Source organism: Bos mutus, chromosome 22, assembly GCF_027580195.1.
Source record: "Bos mutus isolate GX-2022 chromosome 22, NWIPB_WYAK_1.1, whole genome shotgun sequence".
In the NCBI taxonomy this organism is placed as follows: domain Eukaryota; kingdom Metazoa; phylum Chordata; class Mammalia; order Artiodactyla; family Bovidae; genus Bos; species Bos mutus.
In genome coordinates this window covers 35,225,737-35,244,485 of record NC_091638.1, presented here as the reverse complement: position 1 = coordinate 35,244,485, position 18,749 = coordinate 35,225,737, and the positions used below count along the sequence as shown (strand labels likewise).

General features: G+C 46.0%; 1 protein-coding gene across 1 annotated transcript in view; it reads right to left on the bottom strand.

The window, feature by feature from the left end:
* LRIG1 (leucine rich repeats and immunoglobulin like domains 1) overlaps positions 1-18,220 on the bottom strand; it is a 115,170-nt gene extending 96,950 nt beyond the window's left edge. Inside the window, exon 1 of the mRNA XM_005890961.3 lies at positions 17,335-18,220. Coding sequence (XP_005891023.2) covers positions 17,335-17,555 — 221 coding nt within the window. The 5' untranslated portion in view covers positions 17,556-18,220. The remainder of the gene's footprint in view (positions 1-17,334) is intronic.
* Between the last annotated feature and the right edge of the window lie 529 nt (positions 18,221-18,749).

The following is an 18,749-nucleotide window of genomic DNA, read 5'->3' as shown; positions in this document are numbered from 1 at the left end:
GGGGAATTCCCTGGTGGTCCAGTGGTTAGGACACCGAGCTTTCATTACCAAGGGCGCAGGTTCAATCTCTGGTTGAGGTTAAATTAAGATCCCACAAGTCTCATGGTGTGGATAATCGATAAATTAAATAAAATAAATGCATGTAATTGGGATATCAGGTTAATGGCACAGAACTCCTTTCACATGAAGTAACCTTCCTTAGCTTACCAGGTACAAAAGGACCTTTCCTCTGAATCACAGCCCAGGGCCTCTAAACCACTAAAATAAACATTTGAGGCAGAGTTTACCAGGGAGAAGACAGCTTTCCCACTGCCTCTCATTAACGTGTCCAGGGGACTGCCCATGCCAGGGGTGCACGCTCAACAGGGCCAGACTTAGAAATCCATCTGCCCAAAATGTCTCCAGCCACAGACTAAGTCTCTACTCTGGCCTGAACCAGAGGACACAGTAATCTGCCCTCGGTGTCTTTACAACTCATCTGGTCAAGGAGAACAGCCTTTCCCAGTGCCAACAAAGAGGGAGAAAAAAACAAAACAAAACATGACCTTGGCCTGATCATCCCTTCTGTCAAAGAAGAGGTCTTAAAGAAATGAAGAAGGGCCAGGCAACCCAAACCAGCTGCCTGGCCAGGGCTCAGCATAAACTGAGCAGAAAAACCACAAGGGGAAGGGTGTCTAGACAGCCCTGGTCTAGGTGAGAGGCGACCTTCCCCTGCTGTGTCAACTCTGCAAAACTGGGCTCCAGAGCAGAGGGGAGACCTCGGCGCCAGGTGGGAATGGCACCGTGGGCTCCTAGCGCAAACACAACACGCAGGACGGAGACCAGAGACCCCAAAGGGAGGCAGGTCCTGGGTGATGCTTAAACTACAAAAGGAAACAACGCTTGGTTACAGGATTTCACAGCCACCCTCCCACAACAGAGGGAGGGACCAAAGAGCAGCCAAACCTTCTTGGGGCGTGGGGGCTGCCCATCTGTCATATCTCCATTTGGGTGCCATTTCTTTCTTCTTCCGTCCATTCTTTTAAGTTCTTCAACACAAATATTTGGTGGAGGGTGGAGAAAACTATCAAATAGACAAGGTATGGAAACAACAGACAGCTGAGCCCCTGGGAGGACTCAATGATCCCCACTGTCTGGGAAAGGTGTTTCTGCAGGACTTACAGGACGAACAGAAAGAGGACTGACAGCAGCTGTATCAGGATCTGTCCTGAGCGTTTACTGATGCCAGGCTTGGGAAGGGGTTCTGGGGCACCACGTGGATCAGAACCAGGGCCAGTCCCTGCTCCACAGAGCTGACAGTTTAATGGGGGAGTGAGGGTGCAGAACTTCCAATCAGGATGCACAACTTCTGTCCGAAGTACTGCAGGGTCCCCGAGGCAGGACTGTAACCCAGAGGGAAGGTCAGCAAAGGTCTCCAAGAGAAGACACTTAACGGAAATGAGCAGGAGTCTGCAAGGCAGAGAGAGAAGAACGCCTCCCTCAGGCAGAGGGACAGGTGTAAGGGACATGTGACATATGGAGTATTAAAAGAGCCTGTAAAAAATCCCACCTGGTGGCTGGGATGCACGGAACCAGGTGGGAAGGAAAGATGAAGCTGGAGAGGCAGGTGGATGCCCAGAGCGTTAGGCAGTGGGAATCCTATGTTCTAACGCGTAACTCTGCCAAGACCCCCATGGCTTGGGGTGGGGGTGGGGGGGTGTGGAAGAGAGGAGAGTAAAAAGTTCTTTACTTTCTGTAAAGTCAGCATAACACAAAGAAAGTGTAGAAGAAAACTGAGCATAAAACTGATCCACCAAATAACTGATGAACTCCACCTTCTTTCCATCTCTCCGATATAATCTTTTTACAAAATGAAGGCAGTAGGGAAGCGGGCAGTGGTTCACTGATGGCCACAGCAGTCTCCCGGGACAGCTCACAGGGCTGCACACCCAAGGCACGCCAAGTATCGCAGGCGGAGTACACACTCCATCGGCTGGCCTAACTGTTTATACGTTCTTGAGTTAAAAATACACCACTCAGGTCAGCGTTAACACCAGGGCTTTATCACCAAGGCTCTTTGTAAGCCAGTTACACAAGGCGGGCCTGTGACTTGCCCATCTTTTAAATGTGCCTCAATCTGTAAATTGTCTGCCGATACATCAGTGGGATTATAATAAGCCACCAAATACACACGCATTTGAGAAAAACACTTTCCAAACCCAAGGATACTTTACTGTTTATAAATAGTTTACTTTTTTTGATCCCCGGGCATATAATATTCGCAGTTGCTCCAGAAACCAAAGAAACATGGAACAGGAACACAAACCACAACCTCGCAGAAACAATAAACAACAGATGGCAAGACATATGCGCAGGCTGCCACCCCCTGCACCAGAGGGGCACACCAGAAATGGATGCTGACACACCAGCCTGCCGACGAAGACACGTGCCCTTCCAGATCACGTTCCAGACACCATTTATGGGGCACCAGCCATACATCTAGAACCGTGTTAGGTGCTTCAGGCCACCAAGGAGGTGAAGGACCGATCACGGGCCTCCAGGAATTCACAGACTTGAAGGGGATGCCAGACAAACACACGAAAGCAGATGACACCAATCTTACTGAAGTCTTTCTAAATACAGTTATGTAGTCAGGTTTGGGTTCTAATTCTGGCAAATTCACAGAGTTATTCAACCACCCTGGGCCTCATGCATAGCAAAGATGTAAGATATTTCACAGAGTTAAGGTGACAGCTAAATGAGTTTGTGTTCATGCGTCCTCAAGCAAAAATGCAAACGATCACTGCTATGTATTGGGGCCTCTCTTCTAACACTTATAAATGACTTCAATTTTGCCCTCCCTCACCATAACTTTAGTGAGGTGGGCTCTATGATTATCCTCATTTAACATGAAGAAGAAAGGGAGTCATTGAGAAGCTAAGTAGATTGCCCAAGGTCACCCAGGAAAGCAGGCACTCGAGCTGCCACTGTTACCACTGTGCTACCTAAAAGCATGGCTGGCTGCTTCACTGCCACCGACACCCCTCACCATACAGGTAACCTGAAGGGCGCTTTGTAGACGACAGAGACACAGCATTATCTTCCCCAGCAGACTCTACAACGGTGTACTGTTCTGGCCTTTTCCTGGGTTTTATGGCTTGAGCTTACTTGAAAAGTTCAAGACAGATGCTAAAATAAATTTGGACTCTAAGGTCACATTTGCCATAACTATTAATGATTCTGATTAGTTGATGTTTACAAAAATTTTTTTAAACGTCTTCTGTCTCAAAACAAAGGGAGGGGGATCCAATAAATAAGTGTGGCGGTCATGTTGCTTTCCATATATGGACATGTCTATTTCAGGAATCAAAATCTCATGTCCAATTACTCTGCCAATTTCACCTCAATGCTCATTTTATTTTTTTAAACTCTGACTAGAATTTTCCAACTACACTGTAACTTTAAGCCTTTGTGTTTCTTCTACATTGAAAAAGAATGCCATTTCCCAATATATAACTCCCAGATGTAGAATTCACAGATGATTCATCTCGCAGAACAAGTGTTTGGAGACATCAGCTCCAAATAGAGCAAAAACTTGGAATTCCCTTCTCCCCCAAAGTTAAGAACTCGCCTAGATCTGCTCTGCTTGACAAAGTTTGTTTTCAATTATATTTCCAAATTCTTTTAACAATAACTGCATGGCGTCTGGCATCAACACATCTGATTCTTTGAAGTGGTTCTCAAGCAGAGAGCAGAAAATAAGGATAAAGGGGAAAGGAAGGGAAGCCCATCCATAATTTCTGTTTTAGCCCTAACAGTCCCTCCCAAAAGGGCTCTTTGCCACATAAAATCAGACAAACCACAAGCTATGACTTCTCCTTGAAGGCCCACACTGTTGGAAGTACCACAACTGAAGAAGGCTCCTGAACTTATCCCTTTACCCATCAGCTGGGCTCCTAATGGGAAAGCAGAGCTTCAGCACAAAGAAAATGGCCTTTTACTCTTTAAACCTGAACTCCAAACACACTTCTGTGAAGTCCTCCACAAAGGTCAATTAGGAGTAATCACACCTGGAGGGTGAACTTCAGAACCCTTTTCAGACACAATGAACACATGGGATCCTTTCTGCCCAGAAAAAAGTGCACCGAGCCTTAAGAACGAGAGCTGTAGAGCAATAAACAAATACTGATCCAGAGATTCCTGGGCATGTGAAACTGAACAATCCCTACTGCCTTAAGTGGGGAGAAGAGAGACCTGACAAGGATGTGTGAACTTACCTAAGCAGAGAGACTCCAAGATTCCTCCGGGGAAGGACAAGATATAAACAATAAATCCACCAGAACAAGGTCAAGCGAATAACAGAGAGTGTGTCTAATGCTGACAAAAGCTCGTGCAAGGGCGGGAGGACTATTTGGACTATCTCAGAACGCACACGGGCAGAGGCCACATGTAGGCCAGAAAGGGAGGATGTTGAAAAAAAAAAAAAAAGAAAGCCTAGTTCTTTGCACTATTTCCTTTAGTCCTAAAGTAGTCCCTAACTCTTGTCAACCTTCCTCTCAAGAAATTCCAAACCACTAATTGTGCCTCCAACTTCATCGCATTTTAGCTGTAGCTCAAACAGGGCTCCAGATTCCCAGAATTAGCTCTACAAGAAAAAAGAGAAAGAAAGAAAGAAAAAAAATCAAAAGCTTCCACCTTATGAAACTGTGTATGACAAAGAATGAGTGGAAGGGAAAAAAAAGTCCAAGACTTTCCACTGAAGGCACAAATGAATTCCACATGATAGAAAGGTGGATATTCAGGACACAGAGGAGAAAAGCTCCCAGACTTGGTGTAACAATGAAGTCTTTTAAGGAGTTCCATTACGACAAAGATCACGATTTTCAAAACCAGTGTTTGACCAAGTGAGAACCAATGAAGACCCAATGCAGATGGGTAAATTGCTTGACCAGAAAGAGACCTCAAAACTGCAAAAATCAGGCCCCTGGACTTAGTATGACCTTGATCTGATAGGGTGACATAATATGCTGTTGAGTTTCCACCTTGAAAGACACCCTCAAAAGAGCTCCTTGGTAAAAGGGTTAACAGCTCCTCTGATACTCTCAATGTTCCCCGCATGTTGTCAATGGCAAGCCAGCTGAGAGGACAGACGAGGTGGGTTGTCGCTGCCCTTCCTTGAGTGATTACTAGTGAATCTGCTACAGGTGGCTCATCTGGTCATTCACCGACGGCCAGCTTGAGAGGGATGCTGCCTGCAGTGGCCCTAAGAAAAGCAGAGGAGACAAGTGACTGGAAAAACAGGCCCTTGATTTATTTGCCTTTTGTGATGAGATCTTAAAAGGCTAAATCAAAGATTTAATGTAGGTCTGTACCAGCTTCTGTGGTTTTCTTTGGGTTAGTGGGAAAAAGAGGCAATGATCAAATGAAGAAATATGGTGGAGTACATGCCCCCCTTCAGTAACTCCTAAAGGATCACAGGAGGTGCCCTTGTGAGAGTCCCACACGCACACCCTGTTTCCCTTTACTTCCCTGGGGGCATCCAAACGAGGATACCACTCAGAAGCACCAAACATGGAAGGTGACTGAAGTGAGTATCCTAGACACACAGAGTAAATTGACTGATTCTTACCCTTCATTAAGTAGTGTAAGTTTTATTACTTCTTTGTTTCAATTCAGATAGACTCCTATACTTGAAGATGAGCAGCCTTAGAAACCATACATCGCTTTACAGAAAAGAAATGAACTGATCAGATCAAGGTCACACTGCCAAGCAGGGGCAGAACTGGGATAAAGCCCCAAACTTTCCAGATGTCCAGCCATTTTCTCAACCGTCCACACTCCTGCCTTCACAGCTTTAAGACAACTGTTACTTTTTTCCCTTTTAGGTCAATAGTTTTTACCCCTCTTTGGTCCAGAACCCCTTCAAGATGCTTAATGAAAATGTTAGCTCCTTTTTGCCCAGAAAGATGCAGTGAGTTTTGAGATTTCACATACAATGTAGTTCCCTACACTGCCCCCTCCCCTCCCCCCTCTCCAAATAATATTTGAGGTCAGCCAGTCTTTATTTTAGGATAGTCTGAAATTCAATATAATTTAATCAATTCACAGTTCTGTTTCAAATGAACTCGTGAAAGGATCCAAAAATCTCCATAGGAGATTTTTCTCTTGGATAAAACACAACCATCGATGAAGCCAAACCACTGTGGCCAAGAGTCCCACACAGACACCAAATCTGAGAAAACATTCAGAGGAATTTGGGATGGGGCAGACTTTAAGAGTTACAAAACATTTCAGTTCGCTTTCTGGATCTCTTCTCCTCCAAAGACGAAAGGAAACTCCATTCCATTTGAGCTGGAGCTTCTGCATCCATCACTTTGCTGGATCAACAACCAACTTCCTGGAAGCAACAAGCTCTTCTGGCTGTTTAGAAGTTTTGCAAGCCCTGGGAGCTTGTGTGCCAGAAACTCACAACAGCCCAGGTGTAGGGAGGAAATCAAGGAAAAAATATTTAATTAAAAATAAAATGAAAACTACAATGTAGGCAAGATGCATAGTACTGGACCAAGGTCCTGCACAGCAGAAAGTTCTCCTAATTTATAAAATAGAAATTAAACTCACAGTCAGAATTTCTCAGTTTTAAGTGCCCTCCCAGCCTGTAGATCTTTCTTAACCCCTTCGGTGTGTGCTTCCACTTCCCTAAACACAGAATGCCCTGTAAGATGGTATCTAATCAAATACCATATAAATTTTATTAAACTTAATACATGCAAGAATTTAACCGGACCATGTAGGACAGCTTTTAAAACCAACGAACACCACAGGATCCATACAGAATTAGATTTTCACAAACAGAATATGGAAATCATTCCACAGACTTTGATCAAGTGGATTGGTTTGTACTCCCATTCGGACTGCTAATTAGGCTGCAACCAGCATGAAATCCATTCTAAAAGTCTCTCCTAACCAACAAAGTAACAGGCTGCAGAGAAATTAAACTATGCACTTCGACAAAACCAAACCAAACCATTCTGCAGCTACTTGAAGAAAAGCATTTTCAAATCTGTGTGAAGTTTAAATCAAGCACAGAGGGTTCCAGGAACATAGTTCTTTGCTTAGGGGGGATTTTCTTCCAGGGTGCCTCTCACTCTATTTAAAGCAGCCTCAAGTAGCCACAGCTGGAGGGTCATGCTTACAAAGTAAACAATAGTTAACTTGATTCAGACTCACGACTTAACTACAACCAATAGCTAATTACCCCTCTATTAACCAACACTACCTGAAATATCACTTTTTAAATGATCCATTTGGAATTATGCTCTTTCACAAAAGAATTCTCATCAACAATTAACAGCATAGAAGAAACTTCCCAATTAACAGCTACATGGGGAGAGATGAGAGTTCCTCCGAATCACCACATTTCAGGCAAAGGACAATGGGACAAAGGAACTAAGTACCTCTCACAAGAAAGAGACCAAACTGTGTTCTGAGTGCACACAAATTGAGAGAGCACACACTATGTGCTCAATAAACATTCTTTAAAGGTACAGTTTACCAAAAACTCCCTTTGGAAAAACAGACTTAAAACAAATGATTCCTCCCCCCCCCCGCCAAAAGGCTGTTACAGTTAACACTTCTTTAAATCACATTATAGAGAATAATATATGTAAATTATATCTCAAAAATAAATGTATCTTAATTTTTTAAAACCTATCTATATTTTCAGATGAAGTGATATGCTTGGATTTGCTTCCCCCCACCCTCCCAAAAAAAAACAAAACCATGGGGACAAGTCTATTAAGGCACAGATTAAATAAAAGAGGCCATTATAAAAAATAACACAAGTAACAAATGCTGGGGAGGGTGTGGAGAAGAGGGAACCCTGGTGCACTGTTGGTGGGAATGTAAATTGATAGAGTCACTACGAAAACAGAATAGAGGTTTCTCAAAAAATAAAAATTGGGTTTCCCTGGCAGTTCAGTGGTAAAGAATCCATTTGCCAATGCAGGACACATGGGTTCAATCCCTGACCTGTGAAGATCCCACATGCTGCGGAGTGACTAAGGCCATCCGACACAACTACTGAACCTGTGCTCTGGGTTCAGGAGCCACGACTACTGCAACTACTAAAGCCCAAGGGCGGTCCTGTTCCACGACGGGAAGCCACCACGATGAGAAGCCCTCGCACCCCAACTAGAGTGCAGACCCACTCATCACAACTAGAGTAAAGCCTGTGTAGCAACGAGACCCAGCATAGTCATAAATAAATAAATTATTTTAAAAAGCAAAACTAAAAGTAGATCTACCATATGACCCAGCAATCCCACTCCTAGGTATAAATCCAAAAAACAAACAAAAAGACTAATTAAAAACGATACAAGCACCTCAGTGTTCATACTAGCATTATTTACAACTGCCAATACATAAAAGAACTTTAGTGCTTATCAACAGACGACCAGATAAAGAAGATGTGATGTGACATCCACATATATATGTAAAATGGAATACTCAGTTCAGTTCAGTCGCTCAGTCATGTCCGACTCTTTGCGACCCCATGAATTGCAGCACGCCAGGCCTCCCTGTCCATCACCAACTCCCGGAGTTCACTCAGACTCACATCCATAGAGTCAGCGATGCCATCCAGCCACCTCATCCTCTGTCATCCCCTTCTCCTCCTGCCCCCAATCCCTCCCAGCATCAGAGTCTTTTCCAATGAGTCAACTCTTCGCATGAGGTGGCCAAAGTACTGGAGTTTCAGCTTCAGTATCAGTATCATTCCTTCCAAAGAAATCCCAGGGCTGATCTCCTTCAGAATGGACTGGTTGGATCTCCTTGCAGCCCAAGGGACTCTCAAGAGTCTTCTCCAACACCACAGTTCAAAAGCATCAATTCTTCGGCACTCAGCCTTCTTCACAGTCCAACTCTCACATCCATACATGACCACTGGAAAAACCATAGCCTTGACTAGATGAAACTTTTTGGCAAAGTAATGTCTCTGCTTTTGAATATGCTATCTAGGTTGGTCATAACTTTCCTTCCAAGGAGTAAGCGTCTTTTAATTTCATGGCTGCAGTCACCATCTGCAGTGATTTTGGAGCCCCAAAAAATAAAGTCTGACACTGTTTCCCCCTCTATTTCCCATGAAGTGATGGAATACTATTCAGTCACAAAAAATGAAATCCGCCATCTGAAGCAACACGGATGGACGTGGACGGCATGAGGCTAAGTGAAATAAGTCAGATGCAAAGACAAGCATTATATGCTATCACTTATATGTGGAATCTAAAAAAATGCAACAAAGTCGTGAACATAAAGAAAAAGAAGCAGACTCACATACATCGAGAACAAACTAGTGGTTACCAGCAGCAGACGGAGGGGGCATCAATGCCTTTTCACCCAGCTTGAAGTGCTAAAGTTGGGGGTACCAATGAAGAGCACAGTGACTACAAAATTTGGAAATAAAGTGAGATTATCCATTCCTTAGTTCTAAAGTGCTTGATTCTTCTCACTGTATATCTAACAGGCCATCATCAAGTAGGTAATCCAGTGAGGAAGAATTTTATCAGTGCAATGTACGCCCTGACCAAGATAAGTGTGAAATTACTGGAACAGCAAATTATAAACGGGTGGTAGGAGCAAAGGACAGGAAGAGGAGGTGGGGGTGGGGGGACACCTCCTAAACACTGTATAATACAGTCTTAGAAGATGAAGTTGTGTGATTTGTTTTTAATCAGCTAAAAAAAAAAAAATTAACTCTCCACTATCTTGTTTCTCAACATTTAGGTAATTCTGTTGCAGGACAGAACCTCACTCCTCATTCATTTTCTTCCCAATAATAAGAGACCTCAAGAAAAAAAAAGTGCCCACAGATCATAAAAGATTAGAGACTTGGGCACCATAAAAGTTTAAAGAATAATCAATGCAAAGTGCTTCAAAAGAAGACAGGCCATGCTTTCTTTAAACTCTCTGAAGGCCACCTTTTGCCAAAATAAACTAAATGAGCAGTGATTGGAACCTGCATCCTGGTTCATAAGGAAACCAAGATGTATTAGGACTTATGGAGATGAACGGATTGGTTGTTCACACAATAGGCTTTACTGGTTATTCTAGATTAAATAGTAATAAAGACGCAAACAATCGTAGCCGTTCATGTGGGCAAGGCTGTGAATCACGGTCTTTCACGGGGGAAGGGAGGCAGGTACAGGTTCAGGGGCAAGAAAAGCAAACGGCTTTTCAGGTGGCATCCTTGCCAGATTCCATGGATGACCCTTTGCTCAATGACCATGTCCCCTACAAAGTTACTGCACAATGGCAGACAAACCAAACAAACAAAAAATGTCCGAGATCTCCAGCCCTGTGCAAATCACCCCACAATCATCTCCCTTCACTCTACCTCCTCCCTCAAACATTTCCAAAGAGAAGTGGGCACAGCAGAGGATTCAGCCAGCCCCAGAGTTCGTAACCTAACCCTTGTTTGGAAGACTGCACCTGCATGTTTCCAGGCAATTGACCGAGCTTCTCAGTAGGGCTCAGTTTCAGTGAAACCCTGAGAAATAATAGGATAAAATTATTAGTTTAAGGGCCTCTCACTTCTCAGCCTCCTTCCCATACCCCACCTCCCAAGAGGGTAATGCTCAATAGACAGATGTATTTGCACAACTGGAATACATTTATAAACTACCTCAATCATTTTTTGCTAATTGCATAATTTGTATAAATTTTTGCAACTGTTCACAGAGTCCCGCTTGAATTTGTCTGAGCTTCCCTAGGGTACACAAAGCTTCACTGTATCCATATCACCAGAAACTTTATGGCAGAAGGCCACTTGGGGTCTGAGCCCTGCCACCTGCTCCCAACAAATGAGATCTTCATGTCAGAAAAGCACTCTTCCCAGGAAGCCTCTGTCACCAGGAACTCCGACTTGGAGAGACCAGCCATGCCACAAGGGGATACAAAACCTGTTAACGGGGGGTCTTAGCGTCCGACCTGTGCTCTGAATCATCAGCAAGGTGACTGACCCACACTGCATTAGGCTGAATACACGTATCGCCTAACTCTGTCTTCATGGCGCCTTAAGGTAGAATACTACGATTGCTTCTTTTGGAAACAAAGGGAACAGTCTCACCACAAATCACACACGCAGCTGTAGGGTGGCGGAGCCAGGGATGGACCCTAGAAATAATTTCCAGTCTCATCATCACTACTCTGGAGTGAATGGTGAGTACTGGGTGCCATCAGCCGGGAAGAGGCATCCAAATCATTACCAGAGAAGAATAAAGGCAGCTTTTTTTTCATCCGCTCTTTCCTCCATCACTAACCCAACCAAGACCTGAGGAACAATCGGGCATCACATGCCCAGCTACAAGACAAAGAGAAGAGCTGAAGGCAGGACACCAAAAGCACGAAATCCAGGGGAACAGGGAAGCAGCTTTTTAAAACACAGAGTGACTTTTATAAGTAGACTGCGTTTATAGCTTGTGTTTTAGAAGATTATGCATAAAGTATATTGAAATCACACGTAAAGTACTAAATTATATAAAACATATTAGTAGGCAAATGTATAAAGCATAAAGCCTTTGGATAAGAAAAATTCATAAGCATACCCCCCCAAAACCCTATAAACCAGGATACAAATGAGCAACTTACAATCAGACCATAGACAAACCACAAGTTACATTTTTTCTATAATCCTTATTTAACTACTCATTTTGCTTCATGGCAACAGTGGTCCTGTATCAGGTTCTTCAATAGAAAATTTCTCAGTCTACTCATATAATTGGCCAATTAATAGGTAAGTCTGGACTGCCATTTTAAACCCCACAGTTATATAGAAAAAAATAACTCCAAGAGGGTTAACTATTGTGCAAATTTTTACCTCTGGTCTCCGAAGTCCTATTTCTCTGGGGAAATACGAACAGATCTGAGTTTTTGACAGATTCCCATGCTTTAACATGAAACAAACGCAGAAGACAACCACATTACTGACACACACTATGAACTGAAGCCAGGGCGTAGATGGAATGGACCATAGGCTCAATGCCATGCTTAAGTCGTTCACCACCACCACTAACGGTTCCTCAATTTCCCAGGAAACATTGGGGATTTTTAGATGTATTTCCCCTCCTCTGCCTGGGAATTTTCCTCCTACCCCTCCTCCTCCTGTCTCAAGACAATGCCTCCAGCCTTTGAAACTGCATCCATTGTAAACAGCTCTGAATATTAACAGAGCCCAGAGTTCTACTCTAAAAGACCCCCAGGGTTTCAAATTCCAGTTGCTGAGAAGGGGAAAGGTCCCCAATGAGTAAATATCACCAAGCTCATTCACAAGTCATTGAAAATCAGGCTTGCTCATGAAACTTGGTCTTTAAACCTATGGGCTAAGTCAGAGGAATCCCTCTGAGTTTTAAACCAGAGATACTGGTACAACCAACATCCTTGACTGCTTATAGCAACTTTCAGTTCAATGAATCCCTTCAGCGGATTTCCCTCTGGTGGATGTCACTTTTGAAATAACCAGTGGCTATTTTAAACCACCTCCTTCCCCAGATAACAGACCTCTAGGCTGCAGCAGGTGCAGAGAGCCAGGCTGGGAGTATTGTTAAGTTGCACAAAACCCTAGCGGCTCTCTTGCATTCCTGTCCTCCCTGAAGAGAAGATGCTGAAAAGGCTTTGCACCAGGGAGACACCTCTGCAGAACGGGGGAGAGGCCCTTGCATTGTGAGCATGGTGTCTGAGGGAGTGTAAGGTCAGCCAGAGGTCATCCCAACGTGCTCAGAGAAGGCTGCGTGGGGAATTCAGGCCTAGGCATTAATAGAAAGTGAGAGAGACTTACAGCCTCTGGGGCAGGGCTGGAAGTCCCGTGGAGCTGGACATCCACTGGGACCCAGATCTGATTACTCTGCACAGAATCGTCATCCTTCTGGAGATGAAGAAGTACTGCCCACAATACATTCAAAAGTCCAAAAGTCCAAAGGTGACCTGATGTAAATATGAAAAGAGATGAGCATGCTTCTTTTTATAACTGTCCTTTTTTTAAAGGGGGGCAGGAACAGCCCTGACATACACTACAGGCAAGAGACACCTTGGGCTTTGGGGTCTCTGGGCACTTCCTAATTTCAGTCCTGAAAACTTAGATTTTATGACCATAATTTTGTATCAAAGGGACTTAAATCCTGTGCCTAAAAAAGGCACCCAATTTCATTCCCCTGACTTGCCCTTATTCAAAAAAAAGTGTCAGATAACATAAGGGATGAAGGGTTCCCAGGTGGCTCATTGGTAAAGAATCTGCCTGCCAAGCAGGAGATGAGAGTTCGATCTCTGGGTTGGAAAGATTCCCTGGAGAAAGACATAGCAACCCATACCAGTATTCTTGCTGGGAAAATTCTATGAACAGAGGAGCCTGGCGGGCTACAGTCCATGGGGATGGAAAAAGAGTTGAACACTACTTCGTGGCTAAACAACAACAACATATCAGATAGGTGCTCCATCATGTAGAGGAGGTGAAGCCAGGCTTCTGACACTTGAAAAGGACTCTGAGCTCAGGCTAAAGTTCCCCCAAACTTTAAAAGCACTTGCACTTCTCAGATTTTCTCTCTGCCATAACCCTGTGTTGGACAGGCTTCCTCTTCAGAACAAACCTCTGTCCATCCCCACGAATTGGACGTTCATGGTCTGCTGAATTCTTTTAAGTGGTAGAGACAGAAAGAGGAAAATGGGCAGAAAGGAAGACCTCAGGGCAATCCAGACCATTATCTACCTCTTAAAACACATACACATGCACACGCACGCACACGCGTGAATCTTAGCTTTGGTTCTGGAACAATTTGGTTATACGCACTTTAGATCTAATTTGCATAAACAGGATGGAAACTATTTTCCAAACCCTTAATTCATAACACCCTGCACACCTGGGCCTTCCAGCACAGCTGTAAAATTTGAAAGACAAAGGCCCTCTTTGCTCCCCAACAACAATGGGAACCACCATGGGGCTTGCGTTTTGTTTTCTAATATAATCCTAAATACCACTTAGGTGCCCAAACTGACAAAGAAGTTCGACTGAGTCCCCTGGGTTTGGTACTGCAAATAGGTAGGGAGACAAAACACAAAGAGAACCAAATCAATACATTTGTCTTAATGTGACTCAGAATGACCACACTCGGTGACCTTTAGGGAACGTCCTTGCATTCAAACGCCATGTCATCTTCCCTCCAAGCAGAGAATCAGTGGTTCCTCCTCCAGGGCCTGCCTGCCTTCCTATCACAGTCCCATTAGCTCATCATTGAGCTGCCAGACCCTGTGAAAAAACAAAGCTCTGCTCAACTTTATGCCACAGACAAGAGTTGAAGGTAAATTGTGTTTAATGCATCTTAAACAGCTTCTGAAGCCATACTCCCCAAGGCAATTTCAAAGAAAGAAAACATCTGAGTTCTAAGAAGTTCAAAGTCTTCTAAGGTTCTGGGAAGTTTGAAGAAAGCTTGGCAGAGCTGGGAGCTATTTATGAATGTGCTGGTTGGACTAGGCCGTTCTCACCTACGTAATGGGATGGCAGACTCAGTTATGGCTCGACTACTACAACTATAAGTTATTGTGTTGAATAAGTAATCCTCAGGCCCCAGGAACGAACATATTTTCCCTTCTCCCAGCCCTTTTCCAGTTCTGTTATTCCAACTGCATTTACATCCACTATTAAGGAGTTTTACTTTCCTTATGCGGGGCTTAACAGCAACTCCAAAATTAGATGCACTGTTTACAAAAGCAAAAAAAAAAAAAAGTTCCATAAAGCCACAGGTCCCCTTCTATCTCAAACCCACAGCCTGAAATTGAACTAGCTGCAGTAAATCTAGTTCATGGGGTTATAAACTAGCTCAACGCACTTTCTAGACACAATGGACTCAGAGGGTGTAAAGTTGGTGAAGCTATAACGTATTTTATTATATATATAGACAGAGACTTTCTCCCCTCAAGTCTTACTGAATCATAGCCAGGAATATAAAACATAAATATCCTGATGGAAAATTCAGAATTAGACTAAGGACTTAAATGGAGAAATGTGAAGTCTGGGGGAGGAGGGGGAAAATATTTACCTAATTGTTCTTTAATCAGAAGAAAAACAAACAAACTTCACAAACATTTTTTCAAAGGACACACATTTCTGTACTGAATACTGTATTGCCACATACTAACCAGAGGCCATACTACTCACTTAAAATCTCATCAGTTAACACCATAATCAGTATAATCAAGTCTCCCGAAGTTCAAAATACCCAGTTTTGTATTCACTGATCATTAAAGGTGTTGGGAAAAGAGAAAAGGCTGAAATTTTAAAGTTATTTATGACTGATGAAATGTCACTCTTTAGGCAACAAAAGCCCCCCAAACAACCAGTAGTTTTGCTCCAAAAATTAAAGGGCAAGGCAAAGAGGATCTTGTGGCCATAGGAAAGTGGAAACAAGAGGACACCCTGTCCTCGCCAGGAACCCACCACTTCTGAACTTAGTGCCTTGCTCATGACACCACCGACACTGACATTGAGAGTCACTATTCCAACAGGTGGACACTTAAGCAGCTACTCTGATTAAAAATTAAAAAAAAAAAGAAACTACTTAAGAGTATGTAAAGGAAAACCCACAATACCCCAGACTGCCCCAGCTATATACAATATACCAAATGGCAACTCTGGGGTCTACCTCCCATTAATTTACATGGCCACCACCTGTGTTTAAACCCCACCACCTGACCACTGGTTTTTCCTAAGTCAGGGAATTCCAAAGCAGCAGCAGAACACTGAAGAGAAAAGCTGTGCATAAGGGTCGAGTTTCACACCTGCACAGGATGGGTCGCTAAGCAGTGTGGAACATTAAGAGATCTGTGCCCCACTCTTAGAGACACAGGATCTTCACATTGGAAAGGAATTAACTTCTTTCCCCTTATGGCAGCCTGAGTCTCAGACCACATGTTCTTACATCAAGCCACAGGTGTTGGTTAAAACTGGTGTCACCAGTTTTGTTTCTCTTTTTGAAGAGTGAATGTCATGCCTGAGGTTACTACTGTGACTCTTGTATGTTCTAGGAAAGATGTCCAATTATTCAACTCAAAAGCACACTATTCAAGCTAGGCCTCTTCTGGAAGGTACTAACAGTTCTGCAGAGATGCTAATTTTGATAACTGGGCAGGATTTTGACTCATGAAGCAGATTTGTTAGAAATTTTAAAAGGTTATGACATTCTGCCATGTTTACACAACTCCGTATTTGTGTTTTCCTGAGAAGTGGCCCACCAAGTCCCAATAGGTCAAAATCCTGACAGCACAGAGAGGAGCCTCTTGCGGGTTAACACACTCTGCTGAAATCAGAGTCTGGCACCCGAGTCTCGCACCCTCTCCCGAAGTAGCACTACTCCAAGACTGATTTGCACCATTTATAGAGGAGAAATGCTACAGGGTGGGCCCCAAGATGCACTGGATCGGCAAGCCCTAGGAGTTCCCTAGGGAGCAGACAGGAAGGATCTGGAATACAGTTCCCTAAGATGCCAACCAGGGGGGAAAGGACCAACTTCCAGCAGTCACAGATCTCCAGGAACTCTCAGAGTCCCCTAACTCAACTCGGGGAGTCCTCCAGACTTCTGCGGGGGGCCAGAGCCAAGTCAGGCCACCAGTCTGGTGCATGAGGAGGCGGCCACGCACACTCTCACTAATAAATGATGTAAATGGAAGACTGGAGCCAAAAGTCACCTTCATTCATTACCCACTGGAAGGCCGAGGATCTCAGACAAGAGAGGTGGATTACAGGAGAGGGAAAACAAAACACTCGCGGACCCCCAAACTTCCTCACACTCTCCCCTCCAGATGTTTCCCGCTCTCCACCCACACATACACCCTTACCTCCTGACTCTTCACTCACACACTCTTACCTCCACACTCCCACCCACTCACCAACTCCCAGATGGCCCTCACCAGCCACGCTCACTCACCTCCAGACCCCCACGACACTTTTTCTTCTCCAGAACCTCAAAACCCACATTCGCTCACCTTAAGATCCCAAAGACCCACGTTCGATCTCATCCTTCCCTCCACGAGGTACACTTCCCGCCTTAAGACCCCAAAGACCCAAGCTCGTGCACCTCCACACACTCAAAGAGGCTCACACTTTTCCCATCCAGACTTCTTCGCACGCACAGGCTCCTCCAGATCCCCAAGGACCATGTCACCACTACAATCCCACACTAACAGTTTTGCAGCTCATTCAAACCTGACACACACGCAACTCAATGCGTAGCCCCTTTTCGGAGAAGCACCCTAGCCGTCCCGTCCGCAAGTGACAGCCCCCCGGGGCGCGAGGAGAGCGTAAAGGGCGGCACTTACAGACTCCGCGTCCAGGCGGGCAGGTCCCCTGGCAGCGCCGCCAACCCGCGACCGCCGCAGTCCAGATAGTCCCCAGCGCAAGTGCAGGCGGCGGCGCAGGGCGCCCGCGGGCCGGCTGTGGCCGATGCGGGCTCCAGCTGAAGCAGCAGCAGCAGCCAGAGGAGGAGAAGACAAGGCGAGCGGCGCGGGGCCCCGAGCGCTCCGCGGACCGGCCGCGCCATCTTGTCTGGAGCGCGCAGCGAACTCCCTGTGCTAGGGCTGCGAAGTCCGGGGCGACCGCCGGCACGGGCGGGCCTGCGGGAGCTCCGCTCCGCACTAGGCTCAGTGCCGGGGCATAGCTGCCAGCACAAGTTCTCTTTGCGGTAGCGACTCTGGCGCTCAGGGGGCCCCTGGTGCCTGGGCTACTCTGCAGAGCCCGGAGGGGGCCGCGAACCCCGCGCCCATCCGGGCCGACCCGTCCGTGCTCGCTGCGAACCCCACGGAGCCCAGCAAACGGTGCTTGGCTGACGCTCCTCGTTCCCCGGCCACGCTCCTGGCCGGGCTTCGGAGTCCCCGCGCACACCAAGTGCCGCCGCCGCTGCGAGCAAGGAGCTCCGGCTCACAGCAGAAGCTCTGCGCCCGTAGGCATATTCCTCGCGGCTCCAAGCGTCCAGCTGCAGACTCCGGGCTGGAAGACGCGGCCACCCCCGCAGTGCTCCAAGGGCCCGGTGCGCCTAGCTGTCCCAGCGCCTCAGGCAGAGCGCGCCCGCGCAGTTCCGGACTCCGCACGCTGCTCCGCTTAGCTAGAACCCCGCAGACCTCGCGGCCGAACAATCAGCCTCTCGCCGCTCGCTTCCCCGCGGCCCAGCCCGGGCCGGTCCCGAAGCCCCGCCCCCGGCCGCTCGCCCTCACACACCCCCTGGGCTCAGCAGCCCGCGGCCTCCTGCCGGCCCACGTTGGATGCTTTGCAACAGCGCCCCGCCCCGCCCCCGCCTGCTGTTCATTGGCTGCCGGGGTCCACGGCGGCCAATTTGGGCGCCCATTGGAGCGTTCACCATGATCCCGCCCCTCCCGCCTCTCCAGCCACCCCACCCCAGTCTCTTTTCCCACCCAAGGTGTGAAGGGCGGGGGACTGGGAGGAGAAAGGGAGAGTCGGCCTCTGGCTCTTAAAGGAGACTTACTGACTGATGGAGGAGGGGGATACGCAATGGGGAGAGGGAATAAAAGTATGCCCTCTGGGTGTACGGGAGGAGAAAACTTCGGTAAAGAAGGCAATGCCCCCGCTTTGGAGAGTTCTGGCCTCAAAGTTTTTTTCCCTCCTTCCAGTCTGCAAACAGGGCCGGCGACTTAACGTTTACACCCATTTTCCAGATGTATGCAGATTTAAAACTTCACTAATCTACTGCTGGGGGCATCTTTAGTTATTTTATTAGGGG